This window comes from Lissotriton vulgaris, chromosome 12 (assembly GCF_964263255.1).
Source record: "Lissotriton vulgaris chromosome 12, aLisVul1.2, whole genome shotgun sequence".
Taxonomy (NCBI): Eukaryota; Metazoa; Chordata; class Amphibia; order Caudata; family Salamandridae; genus Lissotriton; species Lissotriton vulgaris.
The window spans coordinates 744,857,374-744,876,270 of NC_141700.1; the positions used below are offsets into that span (position 1 = coordinate 744,857,374).

The 18,897-nt window shown below is 42.2% G+C and overlaps 1 protein-coding gene across 1 annotated transcript in view; it reads right to left on the minus strand.

Moving 5' to 3' along the window:
- Positions 1-266: 266 nt before the first annotated feature.
- The window catches only part of LOC147678544 (extracellular calcium-sensing receptor-like), a 33,134-nt gene continuing 14,503 nt past the window's right edge, over positions 267-18,897 (minus strand). The window contains exons 4-6 of the mRNA XM_086946592.1: positions 10,134-10,361; positions 1,282-1,405; positions 267-1,186 (exon numbers count right to left, since the gene is read on the minus strand). Of these exons, the coding sequence (XP_086802718.1) occupies positions 267-1,186; positions 1,282-1,405; positions 10,134-10,361 (1,272 nt within the window). The remainder of the gene's footprint in view (positions 1,187-1,281; positions 1,406-10,133; positions 10,362-18,897) is intronic.

Genomic DNA, 18,897 nt, shown 5'->3' on the forward strand with positions numbered 1-18,897 from the left:
TGCACTCACATTATACACATTTTTTATCTTCGCGATCAGTTTTTGCCGTGAACATGCTGTCAAGAGATACCTAGTGAACTGTGCCCATGGAAACATCTTGGGTCTGTGGTGTTGTCATACAATTCTGGGTAAAAAGATCAGGTAGGAGCACTATTTGCACCTGACCCTGGTATTTGTTGGTCACTCAGGACATTGCTTACTAGTTAATCTATGGTCTCCTATAAGAAAAACAATGCTGTCAATATATGCAAGATCCTGCTATTGCTTTATGCATTCCTTTTTTGTCCAGTCACTTTACCCATCAGGGACTCCTTCGTGTTTATCTCAGATCTAAACACAATGATGTAACATTTGGGTAAAAATATACAAGAAACCAAGGAAGAACTGGAAGACAAAATGGCAAAGATTTCCATGGCCACCATGTACTTGCCCTTGGTGCTGAGATAAGCTGGAATAAATGACAGCCAGACACTGAGGAACCCGAGCATGCTGAAGGTGATGAACTGAGCTTCATTAAAGATGTCAGGCAGTTTCCTGGCTGTGAAAGCGACTACAAAACTTGTTGCAGCCAAAAAGGCAAGGTATCCCAGCATGCACCAGAAAGAAATGAGAGACCCCTCATTGCATTCCAGTATTAACACTCCTGGTCTAGAGAGAATGTTATATTGTGGGAAAGGAGGTGAGGCACTTAGCCAAGAGACACAGAGGATAACCTGAATGAGTGTGCAGACACCAATGAGAGTATAAGACAGCTGAGGACCAACCCATCTCCTTAAGTCACTGCTGGGCTTTATGGCATTGAAGGCGATGACAACCGTGATGGTTTTTGCTAAGACGCATGCGATAGAAAAAGCAAAAATGATTCCAAAGGCAGCTTGTCGAAGGAGGCACTTCTCGGGCGTGGGGTAACCAATGAAGGCAAGTGAGCAGAGGTAGCACAAGGCTAGAGATATAAGCAAGAGGTAGCTGATTGAGCTATTATTGGCTTTGACAATGGGGGTCTTTCTGTAGTGCAGGAACAGTCCAAAGATTGTAATTGGGACAGTTGAAGAGAAGATGCTAGTCACTGCCAGCATGGCTCCTAAGGGCTCATTGTAGTAGAGGAACTCTGTGAGTTTAGGGATGCACTGGTCTTGCTTCTCGTTGGGCCATTGATCCCAAGGGCACTTCAAACACTCAATGGAATCTGCAATACAAAATAGACATGTAAGTTATGCACATGTAGATATTGTTTTTTATGAAAACTCTTTTCAAGCACACCAGTCATGATAATGAACTCACCAGTTTGGTTGGAAATCTCCCCTTGGCGACATTTTACACACAGGAAGCAGCAGAGGGGTTCCCCTTCTCTAGCAACTTTTCTGAAGCCAGAAGGACAGCTGGGACTGCACACAGAGACTGGAACCTGGGATAAATACAGATAATTGCACTGAACAGAGCATATTAAAATCCTTGTGTAGTACTTGAACAACCATAGATGCTGTGACCAAAACTGTGAGCTCCTACAATCTGGCATTATGTACAGTACATGATATATACGTAGCATGTACTTTAGTTATGTCTTCAGTGCATATGTGCTATTATTGTCATTTTGAGCAGAATATTACAGCTCACATGTATTTGATGGAATTGCTGTATTTATCTTGCAGACTATACAGTGCAAAGAGGATTTTCCAATCAATTAATAATTTTTTTCAATAGCATATGACTCTCACTCATGCAATATTTAACAATAAACAAGTTAATTAAAACACAAACTTTCTTACGAAAACCTAAATAATGTAATAACCACCATCAGTCATTGATTGGCAAGTGGGGCACAACCTCTGGTTATTTTTGATATTTGAGATTCATGTAGGGGCATATTTATCAAGGTTTTTGTTGGAAAGTGGTTTATTATTAGAAATGAGTAGGGCCCTGCCACTAATAATAAGGCCACAAACAAAATAAAAGGTTCAGTCAAGGTCTCAAAGTATTCCCTTGCTCCTCACTTGGTAGCTGCCAACGAGCAGGCAGGCTTAACTTAGGAGACATATGTGTAAACCTTTTAAAAACAACAATACATTAAATAAGTTAGCCAAGCACACAATAAAAATCCAACACCAATTTATAAAAATATAAACTATTCAATGGAGGGAACAAGAGATATGAATTTCTGAAGATTAAAAGTAAAATTAGCACAATTCGCACTCAAAAAGCTAAAAAAGGTCGTGTTGGACCAGGACTTCCTTCCAGAATTGTTTCCGGATGCAGGAAGGTGGTCCACAGCACCAGCCAAGTGTTCATATGCTCTGGTTTGCCTCTTGGGGTCTGGGACTACAACTTCCACAATGCACCTGGTCAACTTGTGGAGCTTTTCACAAAAGTTGCTCCAGACTTCTGGAACTTCTTCCAGAAGGTCTTCTTGAGGGTTTAAAGTGTCCACAAGACCAATCCAGGAGTCTAGAAGCTCTGAGATGGACCTTGGAATGTTGGGACTACAATTCCCAGAATGCACCTGGCCAAATCTTTAAAAGTCCACTGGACAAAGTCCAGTTTGGAGACTTCTCTTGGTGGAGATGATGCAGGGGGACTCTCTTAACCTGTAGCTTTCAGGTAGTCTACTCCCTAATCATTGTGAAGCCAGGAAAAGTCCTTAGGGCTGTAGTACCAGATTGTGCAGCAGATTCCGGTGCAGTCTTTCAAAATGCAGTTCTTTGGGTGCAGATCAAAAACTACTCCTTTACCCTGCACTGAGCCCTAAAACTCCAGAACCCCCAGCACTGAAAGCTACCCCAACCCCCAGACCTGTAAACTACCCCAACCCATGCAAACTACCCACCACTCCCACAAAACCCCACTTACCTCATTGCGTCCTCTCCCGAACCTTCCTCTTCCTGCTTCCGCCAGCCAGCCAGCCAGCTAGCGGGAACTAGACTGCGCATGTACCTTAACCATGCATATGTGTGGCTAAGGCATATGCGAGGTTAAGGCAAGCGTGGTCACACGTGATGTTGGAACACACGTGGCTGAAGCTGCGGTGTTCTGTCTGTTTCCTGGCCACCTTGCGTGGCCCTGCGGTACTTGGTAAATCTGGAGTAACGCAAGGCAGTGCAAGTCATTGCCTTGCGTTACTTTGGCCCAGGGAGGAGTTTCATGGGTGGAGCATGGGTGTTCCCAATCATCCACCCATGGATTTTGGTGCACTCCCATATTTACCATGAGACCTGGGAATGCATCAAAATGCTACGCCTTTCCAGGGGAGGCGTAACAAGTAGAAATATCTTTATTTCCCCCCATTTTTCCTCATTCTGCAGCACACATAGAAAGAAGAAAAAGCTGCAAAGGATAGTTTCTGTGCAGGAAGGTAGTCCTTCCTGCACAAAAACAATCCTGCCTGCCTTGGTGCTTGCTATGCAGCCAAAAAGTGGATCTTCTCAAAGAGAAATCAGGAATGTGCCATGCCTTTATAGATATGGTGCATACCTGAATGCTCTCTTTCACGCTGCACAGCAAGGTGTCTTGCTGTGTTACGTGAAGGAAATTATATAAATATGGCCCTAAATTTGTTGGGGTAGCCTAGGTATCTTATTGGAGTCTATGAGGGAGAGGACCTACAAAGAGAAGAGGGCACAGTTGCAGCAGCAAGCTGAAGCATCAAGTATAGGGCTAGGGAAATAAGGTATTACACTGAGTTGATTAGTGGAAATAAGGGACGAGCACCAGGTGGCTACAATGGCTGGGAGTGGAGAGACAAGAGCGAGGCTGTGCATTTGGTTTGCAACTCTCCCTGTCTGTGTAGCTCTATGCTCTGTGGTAAATTTAATAAAGTGTTGACTTTCCCATGTGGTTAGTGTGCTGGCTGTGGCAGGAAGGTACCAGAGGCAGAGGTTGAGCATATGCTAAACATAAGCTCCTGGTAGTGCCCCTGTTTTAGCTTTACTAGTGTTTGTGCTTAAATAAGGGATCCTGCACCAAGTTGGCCTGTAAAGGATTCTTTATTTCCTACAATGACTACAACACCAAGTTGGCCTGTAAAGGATACTTTATTTCCTACAATGACTACAAGGGTACAGAGTCTCTGAAAGCGAGCAATGTAATGCAAGATACTAGCACGTACAGATCCTTCCAGGCTAATTATAGGGGTATTCATATATTATCACCTGGAATGGTTGATCTTACACAGAAAACATCCAACATGCATGACAAACAGGTGAGGAGACATAGACCCATAGAATATAGCGCTATATGGGGTCCTGGTGAACTTGTCGCTTTCAGTCGGAACAAAGTGTGTCATGGGAGGTTTGAGGTGTAATAGAAAGTTTGAATGTGAAGAACCCTTTACTTCTACAAAGGGGCACTGGAGAGATGCCCAGCTCTTGTGACCCATGCAATTGAAGGATTCTCCTTTTGTGTGTTACATTTTAAATATAGTAAATGACTGATAGATGTAATTGCTCCCATACCTTAAACTAAATGCCCTCATCTAAGGGCATTTGTAGTTTCATAGGTGGTTTGCAACTAGCTAATGCCCATGCAACTCTTCTGTAATTTTAGCTAACCTGCAAGAGTGAGCCTATCCTAGATGTGCTCTGCAACTGGTAGACAGGAATGTGTGATTTTGCTCAATCAAGATAACTTCATCATTTTTAGCTTTCATATTTTGATCTCAACCAGTAAGGGGCAGGAGTCTTATTGTAGTTACATGCTGTCACAGCTACCCTCTTATAACATAGAACAAATTATGTTCTTATGTAGCTAGGTGTGTGAATTATAAACACTGCTCATATTTCAAGGATACTTAACCTCTATACAATAAAACTATTGAATGTATTTTAAATAATCCAGATTACCAGTGAAGCCACCAATTTATCAATATGTTTACTAAAGCAGGTAAATACATTTTCTTATCAGACTCTCATGGCACCACTCATTTTGCTGTAATATCTTTTACTAGCAAACTGATATTCTTATTTAAGTGTACAAGCCAGCTAATTTGACAGCAAAATTCGTAAAGTTGGGAGACAATCTATTACCTGTGGACTATGTTAAAGGGGCCATCTGGTGCTTGATGTTAATACATCTTGAAACCCAAGTAGACATCATTAATAAAGCCATGCTCTAGAACATTTTTGTTGGTGATTGTTAGAGATACGAGACTGCATTAAGATAACCGCCTATTTTATTTACCCTGGATTGCCACTGTTGCAAAATGGGTTCCACCTATTTAGTACACCTGGATTTGTTGCTATTTTGATCATTTGGTTTTGGACTTTTTACTTTGGGTGAGTATCACTGTGAATGTCTCACTCATGGTAATCACCTGGTAATTGGACTGCACATGTTTACCACCAGTGTCTGTCTTTTAAGATAAACCTGCTGGAATGCAGCTAGGGTAAAAGGCACTTTGCTGGTTACATGTGAACATGTAGGCACACACATGTGCACCTGTGTGAGGGCTGAATGCTTGAGACTACCGTTGTGGGCAGACCAGTAACTGCACACAGATAGCCAGGCACAGAACTGGGGTAGGCCTTAAAATATCAGATAGCATTCGTAGTTAAATTCATGATGGTTTATGGTTTATTGTTATGTCTGCAGTGACAATGTAGGCGAAATCTGCCTTAGAGTGCAGCTTTGCTTCACTTACGCCTACACAGTCCTCTGTGGTATAAAACTAGGTTGAAATATGTGCTTCCAGTCTGACTACACAGGTCACACAATCATATATGAATAACATGGGTCAATGTAGGTGGCCCATTGCTGATCAGTAAACCCGAAATTCGGTAAATTTCAGGCTTACTGGCCGGTATTGAGCCATTTCTTATGTAGGGGATGATTCGGTAAATACAGAATCCGTATTTACCGATTCGGTATTTACCGAATCGGTAAATGGCATGCAGGAAGCACTTATGTGCTTTAAAGATTTGTTATTTACCACCAACTATAAGTTAGTGGTAAATACCGAATACCTTTGAAAATGCAATTCTGTGCATTTTTAACAGTGCCATGTGGCAGACATACATGCCCATGAGGCTTGCAAAGTACACCAGATGCATTCTTCGTGGTATTTGTATACAGGGGTAGCATGAATGCATAGGTCCGGGGGGTGATGTTTCTTCGTTGCAGTACTCACTTCACACTGATGTTTGATTTAAGGGCCACTCATTTCAGAAGAGAATTTCTCCCAAGTTGAATGTGCATTTTAGACACTCTGTGCGATATACACAGTTGCACTGCTGTGAAGCGAACCCAAGGGAAATAAAGTAATTTAGAGAGTGTAGGAAGGCAGGATCCTTGTAGCATGGTTACCCCCACTTTTTTATCTGATGTCGGTGTGTTTTACTAGTCGGTCTGGGTTCCTGCTAATCAGGACCCTAGTCACTGTGCTTTCTCCCAAAATTGACTGTGGTAACTACTTCTGTACATCCACAAGTGGATATCCTGAAACCGTTACCAGGAGGCTTGTTTCTGGTCGAGGAGGACCTGGCTTGGCAGTTCAGGCTGGACCATTTCAATGAGGAGCAGGGTCAAGACTGATTTGCATATGGCTGGGTCCAAACTGGGGTAGCATGGTGGGCAAAAGAACAATGGATTTCTCGATTGGGGGTGAATGTTTGATTTTTTCTGCATTCCATTCATCATTTTTCTTTTTATTAATCATTTATGTTCCCAGTGATTTTGATCAATGTTAAAATGCTATGAAGCCAATTCTTTTTTGCCATTAAGTTCTGCATTCCATCCATCATTTTTCTTTTTATTAATCATTTATGTTCCCAGTGATTTTGATCAATGTTAAAATGCTATGAAGCCAATTCTTTTTTGCCATTAAGTTCTGCATTTATACATGATTAATGACTAAGTTATGATTTTTTTAACTCATGATTTTTTACTTTTAATGTGGTGAACTTTCGATAATGCCAATAGGTTTGCCTTATATGTTATGATGATCCTTTCAGTAAGCCAACAGGCCCCTTTTATTTAAAGTGATGCCCCCTATAATGTGATGTGCTATCTGGTGTACGGGGGGTACTGTGATTTTGGGAGTCTTGACCCTTTAGGGGTTAAATGTGATTTCAGAATGTCATCTAAGGTTTTTCTATCTGTTTTATGCATTGATTTGTAAATTCATGTGCATTATTTAGTAGTGTGTGTGTAATAAATGTACTTATCATTTTTTAAAGAAAAAGCACTGACTGCAAAGGTATTTATTGAGTGTTATTATTAAGTCTGGGTGGTGAACTCTGCTCTGCTTGGAGAGTTTGTAGAGTTTTCTGCACTCCGCGTTACGTGGAGCTCGCAGAGTTCCAAAAAACTCTGCGGAATGGGGTTTTTTCCCTCGCTTGCGTTCATCAACGTCATGTTGGCGGGCACGAGGAAAATCCCCCTCCCGGCGATGTTTTTCCTCATTCGTTAGCGTCAACATCAAGTTGGCAATTGCGTGTGTGAAAAAATCAAACTCCCGGCGGGATTTCTCAACGTAGGCGGTCAGATTTCTCATTGCCAGTGGTCGTGTATGCACGTGACCGCTCGCATTGAGAAATCTCCCGCTCGCGTTGTGAAAGCTGCAGCTCGAGTAAAAATCGACTTGAGCGGCAGAAAGGAAGCAGCGCCCGCTTGCGCTGTGCATGTTGCCGTTCGCGATAATTTCACTGTGTGGACAAGCACCTGGTGCTGAAAATCACCGCAAACTGCATTAATCTAAAGAAAGTCTGCCACTCGCGGAGCTTCACATAGTGCGGCAGTTTTTTTGCACTTCGAAGAGTTCCGCATAGCGGAACTCCGTGAACTCCGCCCGGGCATAGTTATTATTGCGTGCCAGTGAATGGTAATTGCTAGCCCACACCTCCTCCCCTGGGTATACCTTGAAATGCTTTGTTTGGCTACCCTGAGAGAGTTAAGCACTACAGTGGGCACTTGGGTCCCATTAAGGACCACAACTAATCCCCAATTTCCTACAGCTCTTTTAAATAATATACAGGACACTTGTAAATGAATTCTTTTTAATCGGGATGTCACATTTTACCCCAGCTGTGGTTTCAATGATTGGCTAATTTTTTGCTTGCGTTCTCTCACTTTCCTTTAACAACCAGTTTTGGGCTATTTGGAGCCTTCTCCCCAACACTAACGCTCAACTTGTAACCTCTGTTTTATACCAATGTGTGCTGTGGATCTGGCTTGAGGTTTTATACCTATATCTACCTACAATGGCATGTTTATACTACTGTTTACCCTAGAAATTTGTCAGGCCAGAGTTGCAAGATTGGAGGTGGTTCCTGTGTGAGTTAGAACCATGGAGGGGGTGACTTGGATTTACCCAAACAGGTGATGGGCAGTCCCACTTTTTGCCGGTAGAGGGGTATAAGTGAGTGGCCCATGGACACCAGAACCAATCAATCTCAACTTGGTGGAAAGACCCTTACCCAGTCGGCTGGGGGTTTTGCTTTTTGAACACTGGACTGCTTTTTGTTTCTAAATGGTGGGCACATTCAGGCCCATTGACTCAAGCAATCAACAGCAAGCATTGCTCAAAATGTTGCCTTTTCCACCCACAGTCTTCTGCTAAAAGTAATGATCTGTCTCACACAGGGAGACATGCAGCTTTCATGCGAGGTCAGAGGTGATTCAAAGATGAAATTTGAAGAAAGTCATTCACTGCTTGGTCAGCCTATAAGATTAGTGAATTCCGTCTAAAACCACTCACGCGGTCATCTGTTCATGAACTCACTCATTCATCCAGCGCTCATTTATTCAACCATATATTCATACACTCACCCATTGATCCGTAAACCCATGCACCTACCCATTAGTTATCCACAAACCTATTCATTCATTTGCTCATTCATTCACCCATACATTCATTTATCAATCCATTCACTCATTCATCTAACCATGGACACTTTCTTTCATTCACCCATTCACATAACCACGCTCACGGATTGCCAAACAATGAGGAACTGGCTCACTAATAAAAGAGACTTATTTACTTGATCAATGTTAGCTTTAAATGTGTGCCTCCTGTGGCAGACCATGGACAATTAATTAGTTATTTATTCAGAAAGGACATTTGCCCAGATGCATCAAACTACTTTTTTGCGAATCCTAATTTGTGAAAATTACCGAATCGCAAATTAGGATTCGCAAAATGGTATGCATCATTATTTTCGCATTTTTTTTGCAATTCGGTAAAAATCGCAAGTTTTACCGAATCGCAAAAAAAATGCGATTTTGAAATTGCGAATTCGCAATTCCCATTCATTCCTATGGGCTGAAATGCCCATAGGAATGAATGGGAATTGCGAATTCGCAATTTCAAAATCGCAATTCAACAAAGCATTTCAAGGGTGTAGAGGGGGGTCCAAATGACCCCCCCTGCACCCATGAAATGCACTTTTAGCTATAAGTTACATACACACATGTCCTAAGGACATGTGTGTCTGTAACTTAACAGTTTAAAAAATGCATTTTTGTGCATTATTAAACATTTTTGCAAATTACCACGAGGTTCAAACTCGTGGTAATTTGCACTTGCTATTTTAAAATTTGCAAATTTTTAAACAATGATGCATTGCATTTAAGGAATCGCAAAATTGCGATTCCTTAAATGCAATCGCATTTTAGAAATTCGCAAAATTAGCGATTTTGGACAAAATCTAATGATGCATATCAACAAGCATTTTTGGAGTCGCAAACGGCCGATTTTAAGGAATCGCACCGTTTGCGACTCCAAAAATGCTTGATGCATCTGGGCAATTGTGAGAAGAATTTATAATAAATATGAAGAATAATGCCTTGGAGAAAAAAACAGATCTTATTCTGTGTATAAGGCAATTATCAAAATTTCATAAGAATAGATTTCAAGTGTTTTCTCAATGCTGACTAATCAGGCATCACAAACACACAGATTCATGTGCATGCGCTGACCACACTGTTTTGGATAGAGACAACCTGGCAGGCAGCCTTTCCAACCTTTGAGAGTATGATTGTGCTATGGCAAAATAACTTTAACGAAGGATGAGTTTACTGTCTATTGTCTTTCTTCACTCCACCACCTTTCCTGCCCCATGGGGCCCTCAAATACTCCTCTATCTGCACCAGCTATATAAAAAAGTACAAATAACATTATAAAATGTACATACCTGAAAAATGCCTACCTTTGAATTCCCATCACTCCACTGGATGGCGCTAGTGTTAATAACGAGGGTCTCTTCTGCCCGTGCACTGAAGTCATATTGACCAACCTTCACCTGAATGATAGTGCTCTTAGGACTTCTTTGCCAGTTAACAATATCATACTGTGCAGGAGGGTTTCCATGTTCATCAAAGAACTTCCCTTTGCCAAACCTGTCCCGAAACTGTACATTTTTAATATAGTGAAGAAGCTAGAAAAAGAGGGCATAGGAAAGGATATCACTATATTGCTTTTGTTAGAATGATTGGTCAATGAGTTGGTTTATTTTTAAACACATACAACATGTAATCAATATTTTTCTTTAGGGACAGTATATTATTCTGGGGTGTTTTATCTGCTCCTCAAATAAGCTTTGAATGCCACTGTAGGTGTTGCTGAATTGCCTTGCATGAAATTTGACCTCCCTTACAGAAAGGGGACAAGCCTTTGAGAATTATAGATCAACTGTGGAATCTCATTTTGCTCAAGCACCAAAGACTTTACAAAAGTGATGCCTGCCTGACTGGTGGAACAGTTGAGGGCCCTGCCTTGAAGTTAGCTGACATTTTCCTGTGACCAGGTAGCCCTTTTTTAAGTTATCAAATTCACTGGCACAGCCTAGATGGTCATCCTGCTGAGGAACAGACACACCACCTCACACCCAAGGCCTTTGTCCTGCTCCGAGCACACATTTTCACACTTCATCAGGGGGGCTCTTTAGTTGCTGTTAGAAATGGCCCTCTCTGCAACATTGCTCCCCAAACCTTTTGTCTTCTCTCTCCTCTTTTTCTGACTTTGTTTTTGCTGTCCATAGGACTCAGAGCACTTTACCTCAGCTAACCAGTGCCTAGTGCATGGTATAAGTGGCTCATACACAGTTTGCATATTTAATTTACTTATAAGTTCCAAGTACATGTGCCCAGGCCCTGCAAATGAAATGCTACTAGTGGGCCTGCAGCACTGATTGTGTCACCTTAACCATGTCTCGGGCCTGCCATTGCAGAGCCTATTTGTGAAGTTTATTTTGCCATTTCTACTTGACAAGATAAACCTCTTTTGTATGAAGGGTGGTGAGATGCACAGCGGTGTACTCAATATGTAATCATGCTAGACATTTCAAAATTGTAACGGAGTGCAGACATGCTCCGCGGATGTATGACATTACAACGCATGTTTTTACCACGCATGCTGTTACAACGCAGGTTTTACCACGCATACTATTACAACTCATTACACTTGGTGGTGCTGGATAGTGAATAGTTTAATTTACTATTCCAACTCCAGTCCCCGTGGACACTAGGGAAGGTGTTGGATAGTAAATTAAACTTATTCCTTATCCTAGAGCGCCCCCCCAGTGTAATGCATTGTAATGGTTTTCGTTGTAAAACCTGCGTTGTAACAGCACTGCGTGGTAAAAGTTGCGTTGTAAAGGATGTTCCCCTGCTCCGCGTTCCACAAAATTTGCACTGAACGAATTAAGCATATCACTTTCAATGCATTGGATTTATTCAGTGATAAACTTGGTCGTTCAGTTGAATAGGGATCAAATGTGGTTCCTTCACATTTTCGTTCATACGTTCATCATGATTTGGCCAGAGTGCGGAGCAAGTCTGCAAGCCATTACAGTTTTGAAACGTCGAGCATGATTACATATTGAGTACACCGGTGAGCATCTCACCACCCTTCATACACATTGAATTATCCATTCCGTCCAAAACCGGTGGGATTGCACCTAGGATGAAAGAATAACGAGAAACCAGTTGATCTTTGCAAAAATGGAGGATACATTGAGACATAGGTATGTGTACAAAAACTTCCTAGGCAATCTAAATGACAGACTACAGATAATGGGACCAATCAGGACTAGGAATAGGCAAACAATCCAAGAAAAAACATTAATAAAAAAGAATCATGATTTTAATCGACATGTTATATGACACACAATTACATAAAATGACACAATATACAATCTTCATAAATAAAAAGACACCAACATGGACCTAATGGTGTCTACAAGATAAAATGTAATGGCAAATTACTCGACGCGCGTTTCGGCGAAAACGCCTTCATCAGGAGCCGCAAATTACGATTCGACAAAACAAACAGGATAATGTTGTCTTCAGATGAATGACACGGAAACAAGGTACCTGTGTAACTAGGAAAGGATTCCTCTACTCGAAGAGATTTAAAAGGACGGTGCGTATGGATGAATGGAATTCCTGTTGCTATACCAGCAGAGGTTCTTCAAAAATATTCAGGTGCCGGCATGCACTCCAAGGGACATGAGGATAAAACGGTAAGTAGCAATATGTATATTTGCACGATGAGTCGGAAATCCAAAAGGATCTGAACAGTCCGATAAATGTCTGTGATGATAGTTAGAGTGACGCTATGTGGGTCCGCTAATACTCAGTATTAGTAGAATAATGGCAAGATACCAAAAGAGGCAACTGATAAAAAGAATAGCCCCGAGGTAATGGTGGTTTCTGCGGCGGTACCGGGATATGGCGTGCCGTCGGTCGGGTGGAAAATCCAAACATTGAGACATAGACAGATGCACAGGAGCTACGTTTTCACACATGGATTATCTTGACTCACAGTGACACGAAAGAGGCGATGATTTCGTTGTGATGTCGCAATCACTCTCACAAAGGTGGACTGTTTGAAATCATCACTAAGAACACTTTGTTGCTCTAAAATTGTTAGGTATTTTGAAATTGATGTAGACGATCATGTTAACGTGTATAATATTGATTTACTCCTGGGGGTGAACAGGGTGGTTGAACATTGGGAATACAATTATTTTTTAAAGCATGCTGGTTAATGTAGTACCTTACGAGAAGGAGTGGGAGGGAGTTTCACTTAGCAATCCATGTAATCCTTTACGTAGTTTAGTACCTGCACTGTTGACAAGTGATTAAGCACCTGGTAGAACAGGAGGGGTGTTATATAAGAGAGAAGGTTTCATCCACTCATCGCAGCTTTTTACTGATAAAGGAGAGATGTGCTGGGACACATTATGAAAATTGAAAAAGTGGATTGACATTTTAGACGTTCATAATGAATGATGTAACAATTTGGCGAAATTGTGTGGTTATGACTGAAGACTGAAGACCTACACATGTCACGGTAAGCATGTTGCGGACCGATACCCCCCCCCCCCCCCCCACCACCAGCACCTTGAGACCCCACGGGTGAGTAGCGCGCTTTACAAATTCCCTGATTGATTGATTGATTGATTGATTGTGATCAGTTTTGTTAACAATAATGAATATGTGTCACGGGCTACAATGGGGGGAAAACTGCATAAATAGCTTTGAATGTTGGAAACACGAGAGGACAGGATGGTACTAGTTAGCATGGGGAAGAGGATTTGTCCACGTTGGTGAATGCTGTATATATAATGTTATGGTAATGTTATGTTATGCTAAAAATATGTATTAAGCGTACGTTCACTGGACGGTTTCTTGGCGCTGGGGTAGTGAGTAAGGTAGCAGCAGAGGGAAAGTAGCCTAGTTATCCTATGCCTGGGAAAACAACCAGGTCTTCAGCTGTTTCCTGGATAATGCAAAGGAGGTAACAGACCTCATCTCCACGGGGAGAGAATTCCAGAACTGAAGGGCTAAAGTCATAAATCGGGAGCCACCGTGTTTCTTGCGTTTAAAAGTGGGGGGGACTAACAGATTCAGGTGGCAGGATCGCAGGTTACGAGAGGGGGCATAACGTAGAATCTTAGGGGAGATGAAGGCTGGACTGTTGCCGTAAAGAGCATTGAAAATAGTACATTCCAGCTTAAATACACAACGCTTGACCACTGGCAGCCAATGGAGGCTTTTCATCAGTGGCCTAACGTGATGCCATTGAGTAGCAGTGTTGATATCGATGTCGGGTTGGGGTGTATATAGAGTGTTACAGTCCGCATTAATTACGCTGTTATGAGCGCAGTAATATGGTTTGTGTAAACAATTAGGAATGTTATTCATGATGGTGGTGGTGATATATTTTAATAAATTTATTTGCATTGTAGACACCCCTGATGAAGGGAAGTATCCCAAAATGCATTGGGTTCTTTTAAATAAAGACGTGACATGTGGAAACGGATCTTGTTCCTGTGTTTTATGAAGAACTTCGCACAAGAATGGGAATTAGTAAAAATAAATTGATTACATTCAAAAACAGGGAAAAGTTTAAAGAGTAAGCAGTGAAATAAGTGAATTAAGAATATAAATTTCAATTTATTGGATTTATTTAGTGATAAACTTGGTTGTGCCGCTTGAATAGGGATCAAATGTGGTTCCTTTGCATTTTCGTTTTGAAGATAAACCTCTTGCCAGGACAAAATCTTCCCTTTTTATACATGTCACCCCTTGCCTCCTGTTCTAAGTCTCTGGGACATCAAAGACTTCAAGGTATCATGCTATATCACCAGGAATTTGCTTGCTGCATGTCTTGCCCTGCCAAGTAGCTCGAAACCCAGTCCTGGGCTCTTGGAAATGGGTATAAAATGTTGCTTGAACCAGAACCCACGGATACTCATCAGAATGGCGCATCTTCTTTGCGTGAGTCAGAACCTGTGCATCCTCTTTGTTGTGTGGAGAGGACCTGGGGCATCGCCTATGGAACCAGTGCACTGCCTTAGGAATCAATGCTTTGCCTACTATGGAATCAGCAGCCGTGCATCGCATTTGGAACAAGTGCCTTGCACTCAAAACCAACACATCGCTGCAGTTGCATGGATAAACTTTAAGCATCTCATTCACTGTGTGGGTCAACACCCGAACATTGCTATGGCAGCATTTGGCACCTTCGTCAATGATGATGCAGCCTCATTTATGGTGCTTTGGTTCAGCAGGCCAAAGTGGGTCCCTCTATCCGGCCTGCACTCCATCGTGGTCGGACTGAACTTTTGCCCCGGTCTAGTGCAACCAGATATCCCATTTAAGCAATTATTGCTTCTAAGCGCTATTTTACATTTGTTCTTTGCAAATTAATATCTCGACTTCTGCTTGTTGGATGCTTGATGTTTTGGCCTTGTTTTACTTACAAAATTATTTTCAATTTTTCTAACCAGGTGTGGTATCTTTTTGTGTGTTGTTTTCACTGTGTTACTGTTTGAAGTGTTGCACAAATACTTTACACATTGCCTCTTAAGGTCAACCTGACTGCTCTGTGCCAAGCTATCAGAGGGCAAATACAGGCTAAGTTAGGGTTTGTATCTGACTTACCCTGACTATGATTGTGGTTCTTGCTTGGACAGGGTGCATACCTCTGCCAACCATAAACCCAATGTTCAACAGTTTCCATGTAACAGTTGGAGCTCATGCCATTGGGCCTCTGTGGGCATTAGGTAGGGAAGAGAAAAAAATACCTTTAAAAAAATATTTATAAGATACCAACTTCACCGGTGAATTGGGCTTTTAATAAGTATTTCAAAAAGTCCACGAATTACATTTGTAGCTGTGTCCTAGCAGGCAATAATGTTAAATTGAATATTGCACACCAATTCTTTCAAACAGAACATTCAGCTTTGCTACAGGGAAAATAGCTTTTCATTTTTTTTTATTGTACGTACATGCAAAACATCAAGGGCCTTATTTATGAAGGCCTTGCGTCAGTTTTGTGCCGCCGGTGCGTCACTTTTTGTGACGCACCAGAGGTGTAAAAAATGCGCCTCGTTGCGCCATATTTAAAAAGTGACGCATCTAGGTAGATGCGTCACTTTTTAAACCCCTGCGCCACATTATACCTGCGTCCGGTATAATGTATGCAGAGGAGGTGTTCCACCGCAAAAAGCCTCGTAATAGTGATGCAGTGAAATCTATGAGATTTCACTGTGTCACTTTTAGGACGCTGTTGCGTCAAAATCTTGCGCCTGCCTCACGGCAGGCGTAAGACTGATGCAAGCCCTTTCACATGGGGCTTTCCCCATGTGAAAGGACGCATTGCTGGAGTTGCGTCACTTTTGTGACACACTCCAGCAATGCGTCAATTTTGCGCTTACAGATACGTCAGAAATACTGACGTATCTGTAACTCCTTGCGACATGATGCGTCATACATTAAATATGACGCATCAGGAATGTCGTAAGGAGTGCGCAGTGAAAAGTGACGCATCGATGTTTTCACGCAGAGATGCGTCACTTTTCATAAATGAGGTTTCAAATGTTTACATGTCCTACTTTTAAATACAATGAGAAGATGAATAAGAGTGCTTTTTAGCCCAAAAAGGTTTCTAAAAGCAATGAAATTAAACAACATGGGTTAAATCTTAGAGTATGGCTAAATTGCATCATTTTTCTTACCTTAGTAAGTTTACTTTTATTGATTCAATGCTGCAGACACTTCTGAACACCTTCCACCATATTCTTAAAGACAATATTCAACTTAGGTGCACATGGGTTGACTTATTAGCAGAGGCTCAATTTGTGCAATCACAAAATGTGAATGAACACTTGCAAAGTGATTTACACACATGTAAAATGTCACTAGTGTGGTCTAATATTAAATTTAAGTAAATCTGCTCAAATGGGTAGGGTATAGTCTCTCAAGAGTGGAAATTTCTTGGAAAGTAAATCAACACATATGAATGTATGCATGTGTGAATATTTTAAAACATTTTCAAGGCACATTTACCGCCTGCATACCTTCAGAGAGTGGGATGAATTCATACCTCAGTCAGAAAATTGGAGGGAAAACACCCCCAACATTTTTCCAAGTGTATGTAAAGATGATTCTTCATGGAAAAAGTGTTTTCCCCACTGAGAAATTAAAGACTTGTAATTCACAAGTCTTATTACTTAACAGGTGAGTTACTTGTATGAGCAGGACATCCGCCTTGTAGCACTTAGCTTGGCGAAGTATTGCTCCCCGTTTAATCTTATGTATGAGGCCACAGACATTCCAGCTCGTAATAATAAGTCCCCGTCCCCTGGATTCTTTCATGGCAGATGGCATGTATAGTGGTGTGACTTATGGATCTTCGCTCAATCAATCAGGTGTTTGTTAATCAATCAGGTGTTTGTTAAGCGTGACTACTAACCCGGAAGGGTCTAAAGGTGCTGGGGGAAGGGGGGGTTGCAGGTTCCAGTCCATCAAGGAGGGGATCTGTCGAAGAGCCAGGCTTTGAGGTTTCTTGTGAAGATGGGGAGCGCTGTTGTCTGTCTGGGGTGAAGCGGAAGGTCATTCTAGGCTCTGGCTGCGTGGAAGGAGAAGGAGCGGCCTCCGGATCTGGTCTTTATGGGGTGGGGGACTATGGCATAGGAGAGCTGGGCTGATCGTAGGGTCCTTTGAGGTGGGTGGAATTTGAGTCGGCTGAGTTGGGTGTCGTCAGACACAATGTTGAGTCCGTGAGAGACTGTGTCGAACGCCACTGAGAGGTTGAGGAGGCAGAGGGATGCTGTTTCTCCTTTGTCCAGTAAGATGCGAATGTTGTCTGTTGCAGTGAGGAGGGCAGTTTCCCTACTGTGTTTTTTTCTGAAGCCAGATTGGGAGGGGTCAAGGATGTTGTGCTCTTCGATGAATGTGGCAAGTTGGCTGTTGATGGCTTTCTTGATGACTTTCACTGGGAACAGGAGCAGGGAGATGGGTCTTTAGTTTTTTAGGTTGGTGGGGTCCGCCAAGGGTTTCTTCAGGAGGGGGTTGATCTCAGTGTGTTTCCAGTCGTCTGGGATCAAGGCAGTTGCCAGGGAGCAGTTGTTGGTGTGGCAGAGCATGGGTGTGATGGTGTTGGTGGCCCTTTTAAAAAATGTGGTGGGGGCAGGGGTCCATGGGGGCCCTGGAGTGGATTGACTTCATCGTCTTCAGTATGTCTTCGGTGGTGAGGATTGTCCAGTTATCGATAGCTGGCTTCAGGGTGTCAGGGGTGGTTGGTGAGGGTTCAGTGTGTTGGATGTCTTCGTTGAAGTTGTCGTAGATTTGTTATTTGTTATTTGTTAGTTGTATTTGTATAGCGCAACATTCATCCTACAAGGATATCACGGCGCTGCAAAAAATAACAGTAAAAACCAAGGCAGTAACCTGGGAGCAAATTGATTATTCTGAAGTGGGGAATAGTGCAGTTGTTAGTTTCTTCTTGAAGGTGGGGTAGGAGTCCGTGAGTCTAAGGTTAATCGGTAGTTCATTCCAGCATTTCGTAGCAATATGTGAAAAGGCGTTTCCGCCCATTCTGGAAAGCTTAATCCGAATAGTGGCTGCTTTGGCAGAGGCTTGTGAACGTAAGTTCCGCGCTGGGGCATAGAACTTAATTCTATTTCGAAGAATGTAAGGGCCTGTATTGTGAAGCGTTTTATAGGCAATACATAGCATCTTGAACGTGGCTCTTTGTCTCATGGGCAGCCAGTGTTAAGCTCTCAGACAACTTGTGGCAGAATGGTACTTTTTTTTATTGCAGACAGCTTTTGCTGCGGCATTCTGGACCAGTTGTAATTTCCTAAATAAGTAGTCCGACATTCCTACAAATAGTGAGTTGCCATAGTCCAGCCTGCTAACTAGTAACGACTGGACTAGGATCTGTCTACATTCAAGTGGGATCCAGGGGAAGACCCTTTTCAATCTTTTTAATATGGCAAAACCTTTTCCACATATTGAAGAGACATGGCTTTTCATTGATAGAGTGGTGTCCATCTGAATTCCTAAATTTCTAGCAGACGATGTGGGGATTGGTGGAGAACCTAAAGAAGTTGGCCACCAGGTGTTGTCCCAGAGCTGTTTGGCCCCGCCAAGGAGTAGAATTTCTGATTTGTCAGCGAA